The sequence below is a fragment of the Camelus bactrianus genome, chromosome 17 (assembly GCF_048773025.1).
Source record: "Camelus bactrianus isolate YW-2024 breed Bactrian camel chromosome 17, ASM4877302v1, whole genome shotgun sequence".
NCBI classification, from domain to species: domain Eukaryota; kingdom Metazoa; phylum Chordata; class Mammalia; order Artiodactyla; family Camelidae; genus Camelus; species Camelus bactrianus.
Genome location: NC_133555.1, coordinates 34,638,236 through 34,658,398, shown reverse-complemented (window position 1 = coordinate 34,658,398; position 20,163 = coordinate 34,638,236). Strand labels below are relative to the sequence as shown.

The window sequence follows — 20,163 nt, the reverse complement described above, 5'->3', positions numbered from 1 at the left end:
TCCGCCCCCACCCACAGGCGCCGCCCTCGGTCCGGGAGGGGTCTCCGCGGGGAACTGCATCCTAGCACTTGAGCGCCTGCTGGATGCTGCCGATGGGTCCAGCTCCTCCTGGCGCCTCAGGCTTCTCATTTGCCCGGTGGATCCTCACTCCCCTAGAGGTACCTGAGGGCCAAGACGGGTGACGCGGGGACAGCTCCCCGAGCAGACCTCTGCACACAAGTAGGTTCCTCACAGATGCCAGTATCCTTCTGGAAGCCTACTTCGGAGACTTCTGGGGACCCTCAGCTCCGAGGATACTCCATGCCCTGCCTCCTGGGGTGACACCCCTATCCCTGTGGTCACCCTACCCTGAGTCCAGGCAGGCTCACCCCTGCCTCAGGGCAAGCCTGTCTCAGATGGCCTGGTCTGAGGAGTAGGCACTGGCAGCTCCCAGGCACACGTTAAGCTACCACCTGGCTCAGGATTGGGCCAACTGGCCCACATCCTTGTCCCCTGCCAAGCATGTGCTCTCAGGAGACACCCTGAGCTGGGGCCTCTGCTAACAGGCCTCCACTGCCCCTCACTGTGGGTCAAGGGCCCCCACTGAGCCAGAGATGGGGAGCTGGAGTGCCGTCTTAGCCCCTTGGGGCAGCTAAAACAAAACATCACATCGCACAATAAACATTTATCTCTCACAGTTCTGTAGACTGGGAAACCCAAGGTCAGGGTGCTAGCACATTCTATGCTCTTCCACACCCTGGGTGTCCAGCCTTCTGCCTCCCAGACTTGGTTTCTTTTCATAACTCAGTACCTGCCCCCAGCCAAGCTCCTAATGAAGCAGGAGGGACGGGGCAAGGCACAGCCCTTAAAAGAATGACACAGCAATTGAGTATAGGACATAAACTGGTTAACACCCCACATGGTCCAAGATGGCAGAAAATCATCTCCCAGTAGCCCTTGCGGCCCAAGATGGCGGAGGGTTTGACCTCCGCTAGACTTTGAGCTTTATTATACGCTCATTGTAATACATTAGCTTAGTAAATAGTAAAACACACTCGTAGGCACCATGACAGTTGCGAGGCTGGCCATAAAAGGTTAAAAAATGGGTGGTGGCCCAACTCCTGGGAATCCTCGCCCCTTCCCCAAAATAGCTGGAATAATCCTCCCACTTGTTAGCATAGGAAGTTACCCAGCTCAAAAACTAACAACCCCGCACCTCACGGGCGCTCTCTCGTCCTTTGAGGTGGCTTGCATCCTATGAAATGTGTACCTCCCTGAATAAACTTGCTTTCACTCTACTGTAGCTCACTCTTGAATTCTTCCCTGCTCTAAGCCAAAGACCCTCACTTGGCAGGGCACGTCCCTGGGACTCGCCTGAGACCTGGGATGGGGCCATCCTCTTGCCCCCACCCCCACTTCTAGGGGCTTCTCTTCCGGTCTAGTCCTCCCTGACCTTTTCGGTATTGAGTTCCCTCATGCCCCTTCATCTTCCCATACCTTAAAGATAGCCGCGTAAAACCTTCATGCTCGAGCGTGGCGGGGTGTCCAGGGCCCACCTAGAGCTGTGCATGGGCAGGAGGAAGTAGCGGTCAGGAACACGCCATGGCTTGGAAATAACAGTCTTGCATCCAACAGGCACGCACCCATTTGGGGGAAGGGAGGCCCTGTGGACAGGACCTGCAAAGCTGTAAACAGTCACTTTCACAAGTTGCCTAAAGAAATCTGCTTCTCCTGTGCCAAACACGGGGGTTTCAACAAGATTAAGGAGGTCCATGTCCATGCAAGAATAGGTTACTTAAGGGCCCAGACCAGCTGGAATAGCTTAACAAAAGAATGCCAAGCACAGGTGAGGGGCCTGAGGCGCTTGGCCCCGCCCCCTCAGACAATCTTTATCAGGCCCCTCCCCACCCCCTTTTAATTCCAGCAGGTGCCCTCCCTTCCTGCTTGGAGGCAGATCCTACCTTAATTTCTGCCCCTTCCCCATCCAGCCTACCCCAAACGGCTCACACTGTTACCAGAAAACTGAGTTCGCCTTTTGGCCAGCATGTCAAACCAAAAGACCTAACCAAGTCAAAGATCGGGAGAAGGAAGGCTTTATTATTACTTGCAGCAAATAAGCAGAACACTGGGGATACTTCTGGAAATGTCTCCCCTGAACAGCAAAATTGGGGAAATTTTAAGCTAAGGGTACGTGTATATTCATGGAGGGGCTTGAGCAGAGGAAAATTCAACATCGTCATTCCCTCCCAGCACCTGGACGTGGTGGGGCTTAGTCTCTATGGAGCTCATAGATACATTTTTACCTAAATTGCTTGAGGAGGAGCTAGAACACTGCACTATTGTTTCTTTAGGGGGAAAGGTAAATTACATTTACTTATTTTTATTGGAGCTACTGGGGATTTGAACCCAGGACCTCATGCATGCTAAGCATGTATTCTACCACTGAGCTATATCTGCCCCTTGCACTGTTGGTTCTTGATTGCTCCTCCTTGGTTTCTACATTCCCTCACTTTTCTGATTAGCAACTATTTGAATCTGCACTTTGAACCTCAGAGAAGGTCAAGGAGGTTGAAGCCTTTTTTCCTACAAACAAGAAACAAGGGACACAGAAAGGCTCTCATATGCAGGAGGACCCCACAGGGTGCTGCTCAGTTTCAACACCTCGTCCAACACCTCCCCCTGTCCAGGGTCGGTTACACCTCAGGGCCCTCTCCTCTGTCCTCACCCTCTTCCTCCGCATTTCTGCCTCACACTGCCTGCTGGAGTCCTGGACCATCTGTCTGTCAGCTTCCTTCCCTCCCACCCACACCTCTACTCTGGCCCTCCCCACTGCTCGTATACTCACCACCCACCAGTCCCCAAGCACAGTGGACCCTGACCTGCCCTCCCTCCCAGCTCTCTTGGTACATCTATCCATTCTATACCCACCCACTGCTATCTTTGCCCTGAGGACTTGAGACAGGAAGAAAGCAGGGCACAGCCGTGCAAGGAATGGCACAGCAATTAGCACCAAGATGGCAGAGATTTCAACTCCCAGCAGACCCTGAGGCCCAAGATGGCGGGAGATTTGATTTCCAGTAGACCTTGAACTTCATTATACATTCATTGTAATATATTAGCATGATGAATGACACACGCACAGGCACCATGACAGTTCTGAGGCTGGCCATAAAAGGTCAAAAAGTGAGCTGTGGCCCAATTCCTGGGCATCCCCACCCTTTCCCCACAGTAGTTGGAATAACCCTCCCATTTGTTAGTATATGAAGCAACAGAGCCCATAAAAACTAGCAACACCGAGACTCACAGCTCTCGCTCCCTCACCTACGGAGAAGGTACACACTCCGTCTATGGAACGTATATCTACTTTAACTTTAAACTAAGCACCCAACCCCACACCTTATGGCCTTTCTCTTGCCTCCTGAGAAGGCCTGCACTCTTGTCTATGGAGTGTACCTCTCTCTGAATAAATCTTTTTTCACTCAACTATGGCTCGCTCTTGAATTCTTTCCTGCATGAAGCCAAGCACCCTCACTTGGCAAGGTGCATCCCTGGGACTCAACTGAGACCCGGGACGTGGCCATCCTCTCTTGCCCCATTTTCCTGTATCACTATAAACAAAGAATGCTGCCCGCCACCTCAATTCTACAAGAATCAGACAAGCAGCCACAGCAGCCACCCACCGATGATGGTGTGCTGTGAGGGGAGTTCAATATGGAGAAAAAGAGGAAGCATTCTGTGCTTTGGATGGAGTCCCAGATAGTTAAGATGCGTATCTAAGGAATAATTTCAATGAACCCAGGTCCTTGCATCTTCCCATACATAGAAAAACAAGTGCTAAAACCCTTAACTTGAGATATCTCCTCTTTGTGATTAGCAGTAATCTTTACATGTTTGGCTACATGTTTTCGGGTTTTTTTTTTTTTTTTACCAGCAAAAAAACTGTATACCCCAGTAGACCTTGAACTTCATTATACATTCATTGTAATATATTAGCATTACCTCTTCGGAGCAGTTCCTCAATAAGCCGTCAGGCAAGAATCCTCAGTAAGATCCTGAATAAAGCTTAACACAACTCTTCCGGTGTTTTTTCAGTTGACAAGGCCTAGGGGGTGGAAGGGGCTCCCACAGAGGCAGGCCCCAGGTGCTGCTGCCTAAACCTACCCACAGTTCTGTGAACAGCTCTTTTATCAGCTGCTCTTCAAATACCCAGGATGATAAGAATGACTATTCTCTGCTGAGATCTTTACATATAGTGTGTGGCGGCCAGACTGGATATGGGAACTCTGCACAGGGCCAAGCAATACCCAATGATGCCCAGAAAGCCCAGGGCTGGAAAGGGTGTGAGTGGCAGGCTGTGGGCGGGGCCCATCAGCCCAGGACTGACCCACGCCGGCACTTTCCTCACAGACCTTCCCAGAGAGACCTGTGGCTCTGAGCCAGGGTTTGGCAGGCACCATTTCTGGTCTACCACAAAGTCATTTTTCACTTTTAATAGTTTTTGTTCAAACAAGAATGTGCCCAGCCCCAGAGGATGAATAATGGTCTAAACCAAACATGGCAACACTCCCCTTTACAGGTGATAATTATATTTTATTAATATATAATATATAATCATACTATAATTCAAATGTTACTGAAACCTATGCCTTTGTAAAAATACTTCATTCTATCTAAATATCCTCTGATCCTACCTGGTGGCCATCATGTCCTAGCAACTCAAAATGCTACAAAATTCTTCAATGTGACCATATATAATCACCTTTTCTTGGTTGTAGTAGAATGTTGGACCTGAAGACAAATTCTGAGAGTGTTATATTTTATTACTCCTGCTATTGCTTTGCTGTTAAAATCTTCAAAACCTTCAAAAAGGGCTGGGAAGCCTTCAAGGTCAGGCATCCACCCCAGGAACTCTGCCTGGAGACAGGGTAGGGACCAGTGAGCTGTCCCCCAACCTCACCTACCAGGAAGACGGCTGTAGCTGCTGTCACTCTGAGCCTGGGGATGACACCAGGGATTCCTGTCATCCACCATGACACAGCCACCCTCTGCTGTGACACACGGGGAGAGGCACACGTGGGCACCTGGCCATCTTCCACTTCATCATGTCCACGGAAGAACAGCCCTGCAATCGCCTTTCCAACAGCCCAGCCCCGGGAGCAGAAGGTGTGGAAAGTCCAACAAAATTCTGAGGCACTGGAAAGGGAATACCCTGCCCCTTGTGACCATCTTCCCCAACCCAGAAGTGATAACACCAGAGAACCAGCCAGCACGCCCCCAACCACAGCCTTGCACGACCCCTCCATCCTTGACTCAGCCCCAGGTTCTCCTCCTCAAGGATGCCAATATTTGGGACCGACATTTCCAAGGACCCCAGATCCTTCCTTACATCTGCCTCTTGCATGGGGGCAAGGGCCCAGCACCCCAGGCCGGCCCAGAGAAAACTGGGGCCCTGTCCATGTGTGCCAGGCCCAGGGCTCACTCCAGGGAAAGACAGTTTCTGCCCCACATCTCTAGGAGCCACAAGACACAACCTTAGATTATTCTTTATTTAAAAAGTTATTTATTGCAAAGAAGGCTGGACACAGTGTGATGTGTGGCTGAGCTCCAACAACACCCATTCCAGGGGAGCAGGGAAAACATCTGCAACAGGAGCACATCGACCATCACAGGCAAGACCTGGCAGCCAACCAAGCGGGCTGCTGCCCCTGCAGAAAGGGTTCCAGAGTGAGTCCCTGCTGGGACCCCAGACTTCCTTCCGCTCCAACCCAGTCCTTGTCACACATCCGGGCCCAGCAACTCCTGACTGCACTCTGGACACAGAGAGAGAAGGACTCACTGGTCTCGCCTCAGCCAGCCTGAGGTCCTAGAGAGGCGGTGACATATAGATGTATGTGTCTCTGGCTAAAGGGACTGTTGGCCAACAAGTGAGTGTGTCCAAGTGACCAAAAGTCACAACTCCAGGGGACACGGAAGCAAAGGCTGCAGTCCCCATGTCCCAAAGGCAATGGCCTGGTCCTCTGGCCCTGGGGCTAGGGGCTTGGGGCTCTGCCAGGAGGTAAGTCCAGAAGGAGGATCCCGCCACAGCCCCATCTGGGACACCTCTCCACCCATGTTTGTCCACCGCTGCTACAGACATGAGGCCGAGAGACCAACAGCCCAGGCCAGGGACACAGGATCCTGGGGCCTGGCTTCACCAAGGACCACCTGTGGTCAGCAGGGCATCCAACTACACATCCGAACACTTTCTCACCCAGCTGCACAACTTGCTGGCCAGTCCATTTTCGCAGCTACAAAAGGGAGCCAGTACCTGCTGCCCAGCCCATCTCTCTGGGCCCGAAAGAACTCACGGGCATGAGAGCTGGCAGGCTGCCCAAGGTCATTATCATCAGGCTCCTGTGCACATGAATCAAAAGCTGGGACGCGGCTGGAAAACCCTCCTCTGGCTGGGGGCTGCTTGGGTTCCGGCCTTTACCCTGCTCTGTCCCACAGAATAGGCTTTACAGGACCACACAGGCTCTTCTGAATCCTTCACAGCAAACTCGGGTCCCTGCCGCCAGTGCACGCTCCGGTGTGGACACAGGCAGCAGTGGGCGAGGTAGCCTGGTGACACAGTGGGGAGAGGGAGACAGGAGGGCAGCCTCTCCCCTGAGCACTTGAGATGGGAACTCACACAACGGCCTCCCCCCGTGCTGTCCCGGGAGAGCAGTCAGGGAGGGCTGCCACCTGCTCCCACAGGTATTCCAGTGTAGGCATATGGGAAGGGGTGACCGCAAACGCTCCGCTCCCTGCGTGTTTCTGTGCATCCGCACATGCTGAGTGAGCACAACGCCGTCCTGAGCGAGACCCCAGGGGTCTGACCAGTGGAGGCGGCTGCCCTGCAGGAAGCTCTTTGGCTCCTGGAGGGGCGGGATGGGGAGGGCTGTCTCCCGCTCCCCGAGGCAGCAGCAGCTCAGGATCCCATGAAGACCTTCCCTCTGGCTCAGAAAGGAACCACCGCAGAGCCTCTGCAGAGGTACCTGGGGCCGCCCAGGCAGCTCAGCCGCAGTGGCTGGAAACATCACAGCAAGTGCTTTCCGTTTCACATTGTTGGGTTTCACACTCACAAAGCCCACCTGGCCGGTGAGAGAGGACCAGGTGCTGGGCAACCTCTGGCCGGCCTGGGCAGACACAGTCAGGCTGAATGATATTTAGCAGCAGGTTGGGCACCATGTACAGCCCTGTCACTGTCAATAAGGAAACAGGTAGGCTGGGGCGGGGGTTCTGGGCGCCACCAGCCACGTATGGCTTTGAGGGTGTTTCTGTGAGGTGACTGTCACACAGACCAGAGGGCCTGAAGTGATCTTGTCTGCAGAAGTCACCTATCTGGGAGTCACAGTGGACTTGACACAGTCACTGGTGAGCAGGAACCGTGACAAGGGCTTCCTCCGGAGGCCTCGAGATGTCTACATTCTGCAGAAAAATAAACACAGAACATTCACCCTGCGCCAAGGACAGACATAGCTGCCTGCTTTTCTCATCACTGTGGACTCACTCTCACCCAGAGGAGCCCCAGCCGCAGGACCTAGACCCCAACCTTCCCTAAGAGTCAAGGATCAACAGCCTCTTGACATGTGGTGTGTGGACAAACACCAGAACAAAGGCAGGGGGTGGAGGAAGCCCCGGCTCCCACTTGCTCCTTGCAGGCAGGTCAGGTGTTGCCCAGAGCCAGGCCATCCCTGTTTCCTGCCTCAGGTCCGGGTCAGATGGGGAGGAACACCTGGGCTGGGGGATATCCTCACCATGGGGGCGGGGAAGGGGACCAGCTCCGGGGAGCCCCCTCCTGGCTCTAAGTGTCAGTGGACAGGTGTCAGACACGGCCCTAGCAACCTATGGACATCTCCTGGTCTGTCCTCTCAGAACTGGGGTGCAGGACCCCCTGCAACTCCTGAACCACTCCACCCCCCACCTCAGCGCAGAGGCCCCCGCCAAGCAGCAGAGCCCAGTCCTGCCCACAACCTGCTGAGCTCAGGGCAGCTCAGGCATAAGGAAGAAGGGCCAAGACTTTCCTCAGCTCTATGTGACCCCTGATCCTGGTGGCCCAGTGGAGCAGGTCACCAATGACCTGGGTCACAGCCCTGAGCAATGTGAATGCCTAGGTCTGCAGGGAGGAGGACATGGCCCCCATGGCCACACCCCCAGGGCTCACAGGACAGGCCACTGGAATTGCAGGGACAGGTGCACTTCTCACTGGGGGCAAGCTTCCTGAAGGCCCCTTTCCCACCACAGCTGGCCTCCAAGGATGGCCCAGGACCTGGAGAACCCACCTTAAAGGGAACCGTCTGGGAGCCTGTGGCCAGCAGAAGTTTGCTTCTCAGAAGCACACACCCAGAGGCGGGCATAGTCTGCCAGCCACCCCACAGCCAGGCCGGCTCCTGCCCTGGGGACCAGGGGCCCAGCCCCTAATGCTTGCCAGGTCCAGGGGCCTCTCTCACCATTGGTCTGTCAGTGCTGGGGGCCCAACACCTTCTGGGCTTTCCTCAGCATAAAGGGACCTGTTAGCACATCTTCCCCTGTGACCTGTGTGTGCCAGACTGGGCCTGGACCAGGCTCTCAGGGCAAATGGGGAAGAGGCCTGCACAATGACCTGGGGAGGGGCAGCAGCCCTGGGAAGGAGGGGGACACATCCACAAACCTCTGCCCACGGGGCCCAAGGCCTGCACCCTCAGCAGGGACCCAAAGCCCAGGACGTCCCATCATGGGTGGCAGCAGGCATGACTGAGGCCCCAGAAGCCTTCTCAGTTCAGTACCCTGGGAAGGGGGCCCAGAAGAGACAGTCCTGCCCTTGGCCTCAGGGGGAGGGGTGACTGACGTGGTGGAGGGACCCCACAGGGGCACGAAGTGGTTCTGGGCAACACTTTAAGGAGCTTCTATCTTAAACAAGACACTGTGGGAACACAAGATGGAGAACTGTCCTTCTGCAGGAAGGTCTCTGCCCAGCGCGGAGACCCCCTGAGCACCTGCGTGGCCCTTTTCCCAACAAAGCATGACACTGTAAGTTTTAAAGGTGCTCGCATTGTGTAAGGTGCTCATGAGGCCTGGGCTGGTGCGGACATGGGCTCGCCTGCCCTCCCCCCGTAGGCCTCCAGCCTCTGTCCCAGCCACAGCCTCACCCCGACAGGGGAGCAGCCCTGATAGAGAACTCAAGCTCACTCAGCAGGCACCCCAGCTGGGCCGGGCCCTGGCAGATGCCCGACATGGTGGGACCCCGCTGCTACCTGAGGTCTGTCCCGGTGCGTGTTCACAGCCGCCACGTTCAGGAATATGGACTCCACTTTACAACCTGCCAGAGAAAAGAGGCAAATCCAGCCCCTCTCCTGAAAGGCACTGAGCCTCAGAGGAGAGACGCTTCTCTCAGGAGGAGGCTCGGGGTGCTGTGGGACAGAGCAGGCACCTCAGCCTCACTCCAGTCGTCCCACCTTAGCCAGCTCTGGGGGCCCCAGAGAAAGGACGAGGAACCTTGTCAGGCCCGAGTCTCTGTGTCACTCCCCAGCATGGGCTTGGTGAGGAGCCCAGGCACCAGGCAGGGCCACACCGAGGACAAGCGGCCTACCGGGGGGCTGAGGAGCCACAAGCCTGGCTCAGCAGGGGGTGATTCATGCAGTCCGCGGGGCCCCCAAACCACCTTCACTCAACCCTGCCGCACACACGAGGCCAAGTCACCATCGTGCCAGGGACTCAGTGCACAGGGGGACCAGGGGATTGACACACACTGGAATGACATCAGCTGCCACTGAGCAATGACAATGACCTCTTCAGTCCTGAGAGCACAGTCCTGAGAGGGTGCCTCGTCCAGAGACAGGGGAAGTAGGAAGCTGCCTGAGATCTCTGCTGGCAGAGCCCAAGGCAGCCACACATATTTAAGGCCCAGGTCCTGGGAGCTGTGGGACTTTGTGGGAGTTTTGGGAAAACCCGTAGAAAAGCCCCTCATGTGGTGGGTGATGGTTAAGGAAGGATCACGGGGGAGGCTTCCTGTGGCCACGGGAATTAAAGCAAAAAAAATAAAAAGGAGATGGGGAAAGCTCGTAGGGTGGAGGGAGGAGGAATGAGTTGCTAAAGGAATTTTCAAGGGAGGGGTTTGCAGAATCACAGAACCCCATGGAGAGCTAGAGTCAACAACCAGGTCACGTGCGGGAAGCATTCTCACCATAGGCCACAGGGGTCAGCTTCAGGACTGTGTGCAGTGGACACTTGAGGTAGGGCAGCTGTTCTGTGGACACAGACAGGGAGGGCTGGCACCAGGGCTGGCTCTGTCTCCCACACACCCCACCTCCCCGGGGGCGAGGGCAGCGCCCGCACCTGCTGCCTTGTCAAGGAAGTAGGCCAGGAGGCAGCGCATCACAGCCTGGTGGCAGATGACCAGCACATTCTCTTGCCTCTCCAGCTCCATGATGACAGGCTCGAGTCGCTGGACCAGGTCCTCATAGGACTGCAAGGACAAGGGGGCACACGTCCCTCAGCCCAGCCCCAGGGTAGGGATGGAGGCATCCTGGGTAGAGGGCTGCCTCCTTGCTCCTGGACTTCTCACCATTCTGGGAGGCTGGTGAGGACTGGCAGTCTGTGAAAGAGATCACCTCCCCCATCCCAGGGCCAGGTCCTGGTAGGACCAAGAGGGCAGGCCTGGGACTCACGCTGCACCCAAGGGGCCACCTCCAAGCCCACCCACAAGGCCCTTCGCTGAACCCTCAGCTGCTGGAATTCACATGCTGGCAACTGATGACTGATGGAAGAGACACTTCTCCCTTCCAGCCCACGGCAGATAGACTGTGCAGAACGAACCTTGGGGGTGGGGGGTAAAGTCTCCCAAACTTTCCAGATTGCACACTGTCAGAATGTCTGAGGTCTCCAGGAAGGACCCTCGCAGATTGCCTGCCCTAGCCCTCCCCTGGCTATGATGAGGGAGCCCTTGGACCAACCCCTGCACCTGGCAGGTTTATATTTTCATCAGGAGACACAGCCCTGGAGGTTCACCCCTCTTTGCACACAGCTAGAGGTCCTTCAGAAAAAAGGCCTCAAGCTCTGAGCTGAGTTAGCCCCAGGCTTTGATTGGGAATAATACCAACTGACTTGTGCTGGCCCCTGATATTTCTGGGGAAATCCTACATTGCTTCTTTTGGTAACTAATTTCCCTACCAATTTCTCCCCCTGTATTCTCAAGCTTGAGCAGCCAGCTGCTTTGTTTCTTTTCACTGTTATCTGGGTCGGTTCTAAATCTGCGCTCCGTCTCACAGTACATGTGGGGAAATGAATGCTACCCAGGACTGTACTGTTCCCAGGACAGCACAGCACAGATGGCTGTGAGCCTGGCATCGGGCAGAGAGCCTCCACATGTGTATGCGTATGTGTGCGCGCACACCTACGTGTCTGTGGGGGGTGTTTTTATTTGGCCACTACCCCAGGTCACCTCGTAGAAGTGGGAGATACAGGAATGAAAGGTGACCCCGTTTCTGCCCTGGGGCCTGGGCTGAGGTAGGAGCTAGTCTGAGGGGAGGTGATAAGTGCAGGTGGCTTGTGATGGCCGTGACTAACATGGGGAAGGTGAATCCCTAGGTCTGGATTCAGGGCTGGGGATGGTGTCAGGAGCCACAGGGAGAATGCGGTCACCCTGGGATGTCCCCAGGAAGGGGGAAAGTAAAGATGGGAGTGATGGGGAACAGGGATCCAATGGGTCTCAAAGATGGGAGCCCTGTGCAGCACTGCCCATCCACCACCCAAGGAGGGGACAGCAGTCTGGGCCACGGCCGGGAAGTGACAGAGACAACACACACACCCAGGCTGCCCGACCTGAGGCCACGCCCTCCTGCTACCCACGCAACCTCCCAGAGCCCACGGGGCCCTCAGTCTCGGGCGGTCCTCCCAGGCAGGCAGCAGGTGGCCGGGACAAAGCCCCCAGTCCCACCTACCTCGCCCTTGGGGTACCGGTACCGGTACTTGTCCTGGTCTCGCAGGGCAAACTCCAGTGGATAATGATCCTGAATTTCCTCGTAGGTCATTTCCTCACAGACGCCCTAAGGAGACACCACAGTCATCACCCCGCCCATACCAGGCCAGGGGATCAGCTCTGTGTTGGGGGGAGGGCACTTCTTGGGCTGGGGGCAGGGGCACACTCCCAGCCTGAAGCTTGGAACCCAGCTGGGAAGAGCGCCTGCTCTGGGAACGCTAAGCAGGTGCCGCTGCATTTGGAAAAAGCTATCACAACAGTCTTTCCCACCCGCTCATCATCCATCCATCCTGTTTATGCCATAAAAATAAACACAGAAATGTTAATTATGTGTCTTTCCTAATGTGTCTTTTTGTTTTCTGTGCTGTGGAAATATTGCTTCTGAGTAAGGATTACTGTACAAGCTATAAACAAGATTTCACTGGTGTCATTAAGGACACACACACTCGCAGCACAGAGAACCTTATACAAATGCCATTTTTTGGGGGGTGAGGGGAGGTAATTAGGTTTATTTATTTGTTAATTTTAATAGAGGTACTGGGGATTGAACCCAGGACCTCATGCATGCTAAGCTCACGCCCTACCACTGAGCTATACCCTCCCTCCTCTACAGATGCCATTTAAAAACAAAACAAAGGAGCCCAGGAAAACGTGTGGACTGACTGGTATCAGTCCTTCAAAGGCTCAAGCCAAGCGCTAGCACACAGGATGTGCCCAGAAAGGAAGCAATAAAACGTCGGTAATAAAAAGCTGCTGGTTTCTGCCTTTGTTCTAGTGTTTTTTTTTTTTCCTAGACAAAGCCTTGGGGGCAAAGTTGTCTATGAAAAAGGCAAGACAGAGAAGAAAATTTGTACCTGTAAATACCTATATCAAAAAAGAAAAACCTCAAAACAATAATTTAATCCTCCACCTGAAGATACTGGGAACAGAGCAAACTAAATCCCAGGCGAGCAGAAGTAAGGAAATAATACAAATTAGAACAGAAATGAATGAAATAGGAAACAGAAAATAGAGAACAGCAACGAAATCAAAAGCTGCTTCTCTGAAAGGATCAACAGAATTCACAAACCTTTTCCTAGACTGACAGGCAAAAAGGAAGCCCAAATTATTTAAAACCAGGAATGAAGGAGGGGTATCACTATGAAGCTTACAGAAGTAAAAGAGACTGTAAGGGAATACTATGAACAATTACACGCCATCAAATAAGGTAACATAGATGAAACAGGAGAATTCCCAGGAAAGCACAAACTACCTGCTGTGAGTTGAATGTGTCCCCCCAAAAAGATACGCGGAAGTCCTAACCCCTGGGACCTGTGAATGTGGCCATTTGGAAATCAGGTCTTTGCAGATGTAATCAGGTAGGTGAGGTCTTCAGAGTGGACCCCAGTTCAGTGACTGGTGTCCTTGTATGAGGGCCATGTGGCGACGGAGACAGGGATTGGAGTGATGCACTGTAAGCCAAGGCCTGCCTAGGAATGCTGGCAACCACCAGAAAGCTGGTAAAAACATGGGCATTAAGAGTGATTCTGGTGATGGCTCAGAAGGAAACGAAGGACAGTAGAGAAAGCTTCTCTCGTCTTAGGGAACACATGTATCCTCATGAACAGAATGTCACTAGAAGGGGGAGGGTACAGCTCAGTGGTAGAGTGTGTGCCTAGCAAGCATGACGTCCTGGGTTCAATCCCAGTACCTCCATTAAAAAATAAATAAAAATTAATCACACAGCCTCCCAAAAAGTATACAGTGCTACATGTCAGTTGTATCTCAATTAAACTGAAGGAAAAAAATTAAAAAAAAAAAGAATGATGCTAGAAATATAAAATGTTAAAGGTGCCTCTGGCAAGGCCTCAGAAAGAAATGAAGTGCATGCTATTGGATACTAGAGAAAAGGCAATCTTCATCATAAAGCAGGAGAGAACTTGGTTGAATTGTGTTCTAGTCTGGGTCACTATGACAAAAAAAGATAATGACAAATGCTGACAAGGATGTGGAGACATCAGAACCCTCATATACTGCTGCCGGGAATGTAAAATGGTGCAGCCACTTTGGAAAACAGCCTGGCTGTTTCTCATAAGGTTAAACACAGAGTGTCCATATGACCCAGCAGTTCTACTCCTGGGTATCTACCCAGGAGAAACGAAAACATGTACACCGATGTTCATAGCAACATCATTCTTAAAGCCAAAAAATGGAAACCACCCAAATGCCCATCAACTGATGGATGGATAAGCAACATGTGGTATATCCATGTAATAGAATATTATTCAATAATACAGAGGAATGAAATATGGATGCATCCTACCACAGGGATGAACCCTGAAAAAAACATGCTAAACAAAAGAAACCAGTCACAAAAGACCACACAGCATCGTATGACTCCATTTATAATGAACATCCAGAACAGGTCAATGTATAGTGACAGAAAGTAGATTAGTGATCACCTAGGGCTGGGGGAGGGGCTGGAAGGAAATGGGGAGATGGGTACAGGGTTGCTTTTGGAAATTAAATGTTCTAAAATTGATTGTGGCGATGGCTGCATAACTCTGTGAATATACTAAAAAGACTGAATTATACAGCTTAGGTGAACTGTGTGGTCAGTGAATTATATCTCAATAAAGCTGTTATTTTTAAAAAAGGAAAAATAAGGCAGTAAATTGTGTTTGGGGGCTAAGAAAAACAAATCCCAATGTTGACATAGAAGGCTGTTTACCACCACAGAAGAAAAGAAAAAAGATAAACATGGAAAGATGACTAATAGATCATAGATATCAGAATAGTTTCCAAACTTGAAAGATAAAGAAGGGAATCCAGAGTATCTAGGAAAATAATCAGATTAACTTCAAAGGGGAAAAAAAGTCAGGACTGCCAGGGCTTCTCTGCAAAACCAAATGCTCAAGCCGTAGCCATGTCCCTGGAGGGCAGACTCCAGGCCGCTAAGCGGGGGAGCTGCTGTTTGTGTGAAAAAGAAATCGGGGAGAGAGACTTCCCGTAACTCCCAACAGCCACAACTGATGGAAACGGGTTAAGTGAACTACAAAGTGAGTTACAAAAACTGCTTACTCTTTTGAAAGAGTTCATCAGTTCTGAAGAAGAGATAAGACAGATAAAAAATAAACCACGACACTATAATCTACCCAATTACAGTAAGGAAAAAACAAGCAGAAAGGAAACAAATGGAAATAACACACCTTCATCATTCCCAAGAGAGTCAAGAATCATTTCCATTACTAATTTTGCTAAGATTTATTTTAGTTATTCCTTTATTTATGAGCATTCTGCTTAAGAATGTTTTTGAGAAGCTTTACAGTAATGACTACTGGAATAAAAATACTGCCTGTCTTTCAAATCGCAGCAGAGATGATGTTTATACAGAAAAACAAAAAATTGGGATAAAGAGAAAACTGCAAGTTATTGAAAAAAAGAACAGCAATTATAACAATAAATGTAAATCAATTTTCATCTCTAAATGAAAAGATCTCTCAGGCTAAAAAAATAAATCAAAGATATGCTGCTTTCATCTAAAGACATGATACAAAAGGATTAAAAATAAAGGGGAGTATGTATAATCAAAAACAGATAAAAAGCAGGAATAGAAAATTAAAACCTAAATTAAGATCTAATAAGGGAGGGCATAGCTCAGTGGTTGAGCGCATGCCTAGCATGCACAAGGTCCTGGATTCAATCCCCAGTACCTCTACTAAAAATAAATAAATAAACCTAATTACCTACGCCCCGCCAAAAAAAAAAAAAAAAAAGAAGAAGAAGAAGAAGATCTAATAGCTCCTTGAGAAAAACCTAAGAGAATCAATTAAAACATTGCTAGAGTAAATAAATGAGAAAATAGAAAAACAACAGAATGGATACAGTCTGAGATCTGGTTCTCCAGGGAAAAATTCAATGAGTGATCAATCTCTCACAAATCTAATTTAAAAAAACTCCCACAATATCAAAGGATGGGAAAAGGGGTAATAATGGCTAATACTGAGATATAACTGCATGGGTATTACTCTATTATGTACGAATGACTTATCCTGATGAACAAATAAATTTTGAATAAAACAAACTATCAAGATGACTCAGGGGTGAAGAGATGGATAGGAAATGATAAAGCAGGAACTACAGGCGTACCTTGGAGATATTGTGGGTCTGGTTCCAGATCATTGCAATAAAGTGAGTCACACTAGTTTTTTGGTTTCCCAGTGCATATAAAAGTTATGTTTACACTATACACTATTCAGTGTGCAATAGCATTTTGTCTAAAAAAATAAAGTACATACCTTAATTAAAAAGTTCTTTATTACTAAAACATGCTAAGCATCACCTGAGACTTCAGCGAGTGGTAGTAGTAACATCAACTTACCTGACTGCAGATCACCAAACAAATGTAATAATAATAGCGAAAAAGTTTGAACTATTGCAAGAATTACCAAAACATGACCCAGAGACACTAAGAGAACAAATGTTGTTGGAAAAATGGCACCGATAGATGTACCGGATACAGGGCTGCCATAAAACTTCAATCTGTAAAAAACACATTATCTGCAAAGTGCAATAAAGCAAAGTGCGATAAAATGAGGTCTGCCTGAAAAAACAAAACAAAACAAAACAAAAGGTCTGCCTGAACAGTAAAAGGTTGATGGTAGAAGCCTGGGGGTGGGGTATGACACACCCTAAGGTGACTCCCAGTGAGTCAAGCTCTTATATAATCCCCTTCCCTTGAGTGTGGGCAGAAGCAGTGACTGGTTTCTAACCAACAGACTATGGCAAAGGTGGCAGAGTGTATAAACCCTGACAGCAGTTTTATTTTCCTTTTTATGATGCAAGTGCCTGACTCCACTTGGATCACAGAGGCGTCCAACTCAAAGGGGCATCCCCTTCAAAGCCGGCTATCTCCAATATACATGCTGCCAGACGTGTGAGGAGATAAAGAATCAGGCCACTGCCCCCTCCTTTGTTTTAGAGATCTTGGTTGATTCTGATAACTGACTCTTTGGGTCACTTGTTTTTTTTCTCTTCCCTTGCTTCTCCTCGCCCCTAACCACCCCCTACCCATCTACTGCAACCTCACTGTGTGGCCCCAGGTGTGCCATGTCATTTCCAGGTCTTGCAAGTAATGAGCCTCTGTTTTGTTTTTTTTTTTTTCCCAAAGTTCCCTGACAGTGATTGCTGAGTGAACCCTGCAATCGTAATACGAACCACAAGGGCCAGTACAACCACAACAACACTGGTTATTGACAGAGACTGAGACTGGCACAAAAGAGGATGTCAATTCTACCGTGCGATATAACATAAGACTCTGTCTTAACTCACTATGGAGAAAGAGACTCCCTACTGGCTTTAACGGATGATGCTGTTCCATTGTGAGTAGGTCACATGGCAAGGAAAAGTGAGTGGCCGCTAGGAGCTGAGCACCCCTTGGCTGAGAGCTATTAAGAAACTAGGCCCTCACTCCCATAACCATAAGGAGATGAATTATGCCAACAACCACATGAGCTTGCAAGAAGATCCCAAGCCTCAGATGAGACTAAAGGCCTGGCCACATCATGACTAAAGCCTGGTGAGACCCTGAGCACAGAGCCCAGCCACGCCTCAACAGACTCCTGACCCACAGACACCATGAGATAATTAATGTGTGTTGTTTGAAGCCACTAAGTTCATGGTAATTTCTTATGCAGCAATGGAAAGTTAATCGGGTGGGCATACAGGCATTCCTGTTAAAGTCTTTCAACTCTGCTCTTTGTTTAAAACTTTGAGGGGGAAGGAGGAAACCGTAATTTTCATGGAGGTAAAATTTACATACAATAAAGTTAACCAATTTTAAGTACAATTCAGTGAGTGGGTTTTACATGTATAAAAGGTGTATAACCGCCACCACAATCACACTATAAAACATTTCTATCATCCATCATGTTTGTGGCTTTCTCCCCTTTGCAACTGATCAACTCTCTAATTTTTACCCACTATTTCTGCAAAAGCTTTCTGTTCTCTCCACCATCTGTTTCTAGGACTCCAATAACACGTGTTAGAGTGTCCTGTATTGTCACACACCACTGATGCACTGTTCCTTTGAAACTCTCCATAATAAAATATTGGAGGACAAAAAAGATGACTCAAGAATATGTTTCCAAAATAGACCAAGGAAGATATTCCAATTGTCATCAAAGATATACCTCAAAGAATACAAAGCCCCAGGCCAGGGAGCTTTGCTGAAGGAAGAGTGAATCCCAAGGGCTCAGAAAAGACTGATAATCCACCAAATTTATTTCATCATATCAGCCCATTAAATTAAGACCAAAACAAGGAAATCTAGTTTGCTCATCACTTATTCCTGCCACCATGACACAAAACAGAAATACAAGATACTTAAACTGGGAAGGTGACAACTGGATTATCCTTATTTCAGAAGATCTAATAACTTCTTGAGAAAAACCTAAAAGAATCAACTGAAACATTGCTAGAGTAAATAAAAGAATTTGGTCACTTTTTTTTTTTAAACAAACTAGAGATATAAATAACCAGACAAGATCTTACAAGATCTTATTCACAATAAACCACATAGAGGCTTCCTCCTTGAGGTCAATAAACATAGTTAAAAAAAAAAATACCTGCCATAATTAAAACAATGTGGTACTGGTGCGTAAACATATATATATACCCTATTAAGAGCTTAAGTTAACCTCTATATTATAAAAGTAGATAAAAAATAAATTTCTTCTGTATAGCACAGAGAACTATATTCATTATTTTTGTCATAACCTTTAATGAAAAAGAATATGAAAACGAATATGAAATGAACTGGGACATCATGCTGTGCACCAGAAACTGACACACTGTAACTGATTATACTTCAATTAAAAAAAACAAAGAGCTCAATGTAAAATAGGTAAAATAAATCAGTGGGGGAAAAAGATGGATAGACAGTTACAGGTAAATGAGGTAACTAGGCAAAAATCAGATTTAAAGCTTATGTCAGGATATCAAAATAAATTCTGGTTGGTCTAGATAGTTATATGCCAAAGAAAGGAAGGAGGGAGGCAGGGAAGGAGTGAAGGATGAATCAAAACCCTAAATGACAACAAAATGTTAAAGAAAAAGCTCTCCCTGACCCTCAACTCTGTCATCCTAGGTGAGCACAGCCGTGCGCGGGGGCCTGGGCAGGGGACGGAAGAGACGGTGATTACCGCATCAATCTCGTTGAGAACCTTCCACTGCTCATAAGGCACACCCAGTGCCTCGGCCGTCTGGATTGTCCTCTTCATCTGGCTTGTCCAGACCTTTAGGTCCTTGATGTTCTGATCACTGATGAACTGGGCCAGACTCTTAGCAAACTGAAACACATCACCAGCAAATTGAGTGGCATGGGTCCTGAGCTGCCATCAAAGGACCCCACAGCCACAGGGTCCACGGAGTCATGTTCAGCCTCAGAGAACACAGGTTCGGTAAAAAATACAACCTAACCTCTCAATGACACCCACACCCACAAGTGCATTTCTTTTGCATTCTTCCCTGACCCTGAGTGTAGTTCCAGCTGGGGCTGAGTCCCCAGCCAGTGCTCACCCCACAACCAGGTGCCCTGGGCTGGTGGACCTCCCCACTGAGGCCTCAGTTTCTCTCCAGGACTGTGGCACAGCATCAGCTGCACTGTGGGGACTCAGGTCATGCCCAGAATTGGAAAGGGGCTCAGCTGGTGACATCTCACACAGAAGCCAGAGATCCAGGCATCTGCTGGGTGCTTGGTGACCTTCCCTAAATGCTGGGAACATTCCAGACTGCATAAGGCCACCCACCTGGCTTGCCCACTAGCTGGAGTCCAGCACGAGTACACACACACACACACACACACACACACATTCACACACACTGACCTCCCTGCCCCGGGGGGACAGGCCTGGGTCCCCGCCGATCCGGCCCTTGAGGTTGAGCTCACTCTCCCCGTGCCGGCAGAGGTAGATGGAGCGGGGCGTCACATGGATGTTCATGAGGTAATACACAATGCGGCTCTGGATGTGGTCGGCCACACGGTTCACCACGTAGCTCTGCCCCACGTCCATGATCTTGATGTAGGACAGATCCCTTCCCGACAGAAGGCAGAGAGAGGCCTGTGAGTGTGACCCAGGAGCCTTGAATCTCTGACCACCAGGCTGGAGACTGTGACACACAGGACTGACAACTGGTGTGCGAGTGATGGGGGTGAGGTGGGAGCAACG

General features: G+C 49.9%; 1 protein-coding gene across 5 annotated transcripts in view; it reads right to left on the bottom strand.

Moving 5' to 3' along the window:
- Nucleotides 1–5,516: 5,516 nt before the first annotated feature.
- PFKFB4 (6-phosphofructo-2-kinase/fructose-2,6-biphosphatase 4) overlaps nucleotides 5,517–20,163 on the bottom strand; it is a 33,103-nt gene continuing 18,456 nt past the window's right edge. For all 5 annotated transcript variants that reach the window (XM_010969226.3, XM_074344936.1, XM_010969227.3 and 2 more), the window contains exons 8-14: nucleotides 19,822–20,029; nucleotides 19,138–19,284; nucleotides 11,919–12,023; nucleotides 10,315–10,444; nucleotides 10,163–10,225; nucleotides 9,234–9,298; nucleotides 5,517–7,428 (exon numbers count right to left, since the gene is read on the bottom strand). In XM_010969226.3, the coding sequence (XP_010967528.1) occupies nucleotides 7,369–7,428; nucleotides 9,234–9,298; nucleotides 10,163–10,225; nucleotides 10,315–10,444; nucleotides 11,919–12,023; nucleotides 19,138–19,284; nucleotides 19,822–20,029 (778 nt within the window). In that variant the 3' untranslated portion in view covers nucleotides 5,517–7,368. The remainder of the gene's footprint in view (nucleotides 7,429–9,233; nucleotides 9,299–10,162; nucleotides 10,226–10,314; nucleotides 10,445–11,918; nucleotides 12,024–19,137; nucleotides 19,285–19,821; nucleotides 20,030–20,163) is intronic.